Source organism: Lolium perenne, chromosome 2, assembly GCF_019359855.2.
Source record: "Lolium perenne isolate Kyuss_39 chromosome 2, Kyuss_2.0, whole genome shotgun sequence".
Lineage (NCBI taxonomy): Eukaryota > Viridiplantae > Streptophyta > Magnoliopsida > Poales > Poaceae > Lolium > Lolium perenne.
In genome coordinates, this window is record NC_067245.2 from 81,860,211 (window position 1) to 81,865,095 (window position 4,885).

The following is a 4,885-nucleotide window of genomic DNA, read 5'->3' on the forward strand; positions in this document are numbered from 1 at the left end:
CTATTTGGTGAGAGGTGGTTGGAAAGTTTTTGAAATTCAACCAGGTGATGAGTTCTCCATAAATATGGTCTACTGTTTTTGAAAATTTATGTTCTACAATTTATAAATGGATTTTTGGTAGGTTATTCACAAAAATCCTGCTTTTGACAATTCAAAAATGGAAATTGATATTTTTATGCAAAGAAAAAAACCCAAAATAAACATTGTTTCTCATCTCAGGATGCATGCATGTACCTAATATGAGATCATTTTAAACAAACTATGCTATAATTGTGGTCATGGCCTTGCTCATTTGACTCGAAAACTATGAAACTCCGTATTGCATGGTAGCTCAATTCTCATAAAGGTTTATAAGAATAATTTCCGTACTACAGGTTTATTATTTTCCCCGACAACTAGTTCAAATAAAATGACACTTTGTGAAGGTTTACAATTTGTTAAGTATTTAAATTTGTTCTGATCTTGTCAAAATGTGGTCCAAATGTGGGTCTAGCCGTCTTTAGGTAGGGGTTGAGTCTTGCATAACTATTAGTGTATATGTGATGAAATGACATCTTGTGTACATAAAACTGATTTTTTATTAAAAAATAGCAAACTCTCAAGCACTTGTAGTTTAAGTTTGGCTTAATTCCTCCCGAATTGGCAGAAATTTGTCTATTTGGAGAGGGGCGGCTGGAGATGATTTAAGATTCAACTAGTGGGTGAATTTTCCATAAAATGTGATATGCTCTTTTTTAAAATTGGTGTGACACCATATTTAAATGGATTCTTGGTAAATTCTTCACAAAATAACACATATTTTGCACTTCAGAAATGGAAAATGTCTTTATTGCGCAAAGAAAACAAAAAAAAAACTAAAATGAAATTTGTTTACCATCCTAAGATGCACAAGTGTGCGCAATATGAGTTCATCTGAATAAACTATATCATAGTTGTGGTCATGACCTAACTAAATTAGTTGAAAGCCATGAGACTTCGTAAATGATAACTTATTTTTATTATATGTAGTACAAACACACTCAAACGGACGGTAACGTCAAATTTTTTTCGCCGAAGACTCCCCAAAACCGTCGGCCTAAATGTTTATTCCGACGAAGAGGTTGTTGGCGGCCGTGTGCCAAGGGCCACCGTCGTCATAGTTACACGATAAGAGCTTTTGGTCTTTGCCTACGGCTTAGGAGCCTTGGGCATACTACCTGTTTCCTGTAGTCGATCCGTCAGACACACTAGTGTTCGGACATCACGCGTTGCACACATCGATGGCACGCACAGCTAAAACTCTGATGGCCGGTGGGTGTTCAACTGTTGGGTGATGTGGAGTTCAGACGCCAGTCTTGTGTGGCCAATACACAGGTCACGACTCGTGCTGTTCTCTGACGAAATGTTTGTATCAGGTACAGTTCAGCTGTAACATGCTAGCGCGAACATACTTGAAAACTTAAGCTATACAAACTTAGTGTATATGTGATGAAATGACATCTTGTGTTTGTATAGCTCTGACGAACGTGCAGTGCAAAGACACATATCATTTCCAGTTTGCAGACATGTTCACACTTCACACCCCCAAAAACCTTGATCAGGAATCTCTATACACGGTGCGTCTGATTCGTGGCTGAGTCAGCGGATAACGATCCCGTGCACGGTGTACTGGCGTAATACTGGCGAAGCAACCTCCTAATTATTACAGTACCACCACCACCTGTCCGCTTAATTACTTTCCCTCCGCAGCAACGACCGGATAACACTACCGACGTGCCAGTATCAGTTCAGGATCCCTGCGCCTGTCCACACAGCGGAAACGACGGACGGCGATCCTCGACCGGCCATGGAAACAGAGCAGCGTTCGCAGCTCGCCATTAATGGCGGACGCTCTTTCCAGGAAACCGAGCAGCTGTATAAAGGTGTATATCCACAACCGCAATTACTGGCACGGGCGAGCCAAATCAAGAAGGAAAAACCAAAAGGAAAAGGGCCGGAGTTTTGCGGTCCAACCCTCGGGTTATTCGTTCGTTACAACGGAGCCCCGCCCCTTCTCCGCTCTATAAATAGCCGGCCCGCTCCGCCTCCATTTCCTCCCCTCTCACACGCTCCTCCTTCTTCCCACCTGTGCATCACAGAGATCTCCTCCTCGGACGGAGCTTCTGCCTCTTGATCGACATTACTATATCCTTCTCCCACCTGTTGCGTCGAGAGATTCCTCCGTTCTTCGCTCGTGTGCATACCAGTCCGCTCTCGTGCTAGCTGGTCGGCTGCGGTCAGGATGGCCGGCGGCGCGGTGGTGAACACCGGAGGGGGCAAGGACTACCCCGGCAAGCTCACCATGTTCGTGCTCTTCGCCTGCATCGTCGCCGCCACCGGCGGCCTCATCTTCGGATACGACATCGGAATCTCCGGTACGTACCTACACGCGCTCCCGTTTCATGGCCACTATTTTGTACTGTAGCTTTTCAATTTTTCATCATGGATACGGTCAGATTTGTAGTAGGCGCTCCAACTTGTTTGCATCTGCCATGCACAATACAGTATTTGCAGCACAGCGAAATCAGAAAGAAATTAAGAAACGATTGTACGTGTAATTAATTCCTTCTTTTTGTTGCAATGGCGTCTATTTTACCAGGTGGCGTGACGTCCATGAACCCCTTCCTCATCAAGTTCTTCCCGGGGGTGTACCGGCAGGAGCAGGAGGCGGAGCGCAACCAGAGCAACCAGTACTGCAAGTTCGACAGCCAGCTGCTCACCATCTTCACCTCCTCGCTCTACCTCGCCGCGCTCGTCGCGTCCTTCTTCGCCGCCACCGTCACACGAGTCGCCGGACGCAAGTGGTCCATGTTCGCCGGCGGCGTCACCTTCCTCGTCGGGGCCGCGCTCAACGGCGCCGCCAACAACCTGCTCATGCTCATCCTCGGACGAGTACTCCTCGGGATCGGCGTCGGCTTCGCCAACCAGGTACGAACTGACCCCGGTCGGTCAGCGCAACTGTCCACTTTGACTCCCCAATGCCATCTGCGACTATTCTTTGACTCTCCTCAATAGCTGGAGACAAAAGTCAAGTCAAAATGACTTATTTTACTGATGAAGTTTTTCTACTCAACAGTCGGTGCCGGTGTACCTGTCGGAGATGGCGCCGGCGAGGCTGCGCGGGATGCTCAACATCGGCTTCCAGCAGATGATCACCCTCGGCATCCTCTGCGCCAACCTCATCAACTACGGCACGGCCAAGATCAAGGGCGGCTGGGGGTGGCGCGTCAGCCTGGCGCTCGCCGCGGTGCCGGCCGCCATCATCGCCCTCGGCTCGCTCTTCCTCCCCGACACCCCCAACTCCCTCATCGACCGCGGCTACACCGACGAGGCCAAGCGCATGCTCCGCCGCGTTCGCGGAACCGACGACGTCGAGGAGGAGTACGGCGACCTGGTGGCCGCCAGCGACGAGTCCAAGCTCGTCGCCCACCCGTGGCGCAACATCCTGCAGCGCCGCTACCGGCCGCAGCTCGTCTTCGCCGTCGCCATCCCCTTCTTCCAGCAGCTCACGGGCATCAACGTCATCATGTTCTACGCGCCGGTCCTCTTCAAGACGCTCGGCTTCGCCGACGACGCGTCCCTCATGTCCGCCGTCATCACGGGCCTCGTCAACGTCTTCGCCACCTCCATCTCCATCGTCACCGTCGACCGCCTCGGCCGCCGCAAACTCTTCCTGCAGGGCGGCGCCCAGATGCTGGCGTGCCAGATCGTCGTCGGCGCCCTCATCGGCGCCAAGTTCGGCTTCACCGGCGTCGCCGACATCCCGAAGGGCTACGCCACCTTCGTGGTGCTCTTCATCTGCGCCTACGTCGCAGGCTTCGCATGGTCCTGGGGCCCGCTCGGCTGGCTCGTCCCCAGCGAGATCTTCCCGCTGGAGATCAGGTCGGCCGGGCAGAGCATCACCGTGTCCGTGAACATGTTATGCACCTTCATCATCGCGCAGGCGTTCCTCCCCATGCTCTGCCGATTGAAGTTCATGCTCTTCTTCTTCTTCGGCGCCTGGGTGCTCGTCATGACCTTGTTCGTCGCCTTCTTCCTCCCGGAGACCAAGAACGTGCCCATCGAGGAGATGGTGCTCGTATGGAAGTCGCACTGGTACTGGAGCCGCTTCATCCGCGACGAGGACGTGCACGTCGGCGCAGGCGTCCAGATGCACTCCAACGGCAAGATCCAGGCCGCCAAGCTCAACGTCTAGCACGAAACATCTTCGCCAATAAGCTAGCTGCTACAATCCGAGGACTCAAACCCAGAAATGTTTTTTTTTCATTTTCTGTATTATTATAACCTGCCATATACCTAGCCAGGACGATGACGAACAGTCAGTCTGTCACTAGTCTTATTTTCTTCGTCTTCTTCTTTCAAGTTTGGTTCTCCCGAATACTGTAGTGCCATTTGTGGCTTGAAGAAAATATAAAATGGAATTATGGATGCAAGTTGGATCATTTTGCTGTCTCTCTGCACTCTAATTTATTTGTTACTCACTTAGTCCCGAATCAAATGACAGCCTGGAGAGAGTATCTGAATATATCTTGAGGAGCAATGTGGCATGCAATTTTTGTTGCTCATTTGACAGACTTCAAATTACAGCATATCTAATTTAGGAATGTAGGGCTACCACGATACCAACATTTTCCTCTAGAGCATTAACGCAAAATACATATCTCGATGTCTCTTGGAACTAGTATCGTGTCCGCAACGCCTAATGCACATAATACGCATCAGGCCAATATACTTGCCAACTGCAACCTGAAGAAATTGGCCAAACGACATGAGTCTGTTTATTGACGTAGCAGGTCATCCATAAGGCTGGTCATAGTGGGTAGTATCATATAGTAGTATCATGCATATGTTACTTTTGTATGATATT

The 4,885-nt window shown here is 49.5% G+C and overlaps 1 protein-coding gene across 1 annotated transcript; it reads left to right on the top strand.

The window, feature by feature from the left end:
* Window positions 1-2,107: 2,107 nt before the first annotated feature.
* Window positions 2,108-4,460, top strand: LOC127333092 (sugar transport protein MST6). The gene is made up of 3 exons (XM_051359405.2): window positions 2,108-2,393; window positions 2,618-2,946; window positions 3,095-4,460. The coding sequence occupies exons 1-3, from the start codon at window positions 2,261-2,263 to the stop codon at window positions 4,211-4,213; spliced, it is 1,581 nt and encodes a 526-aa protein (XP_051215365.1). The 5' UTR covers window positions 2,108-2,260; the 3' UTR covers window positions 4,214-4,460.
* Window positions 4,461-4,885: the final 425 nt, after the last annotated feature.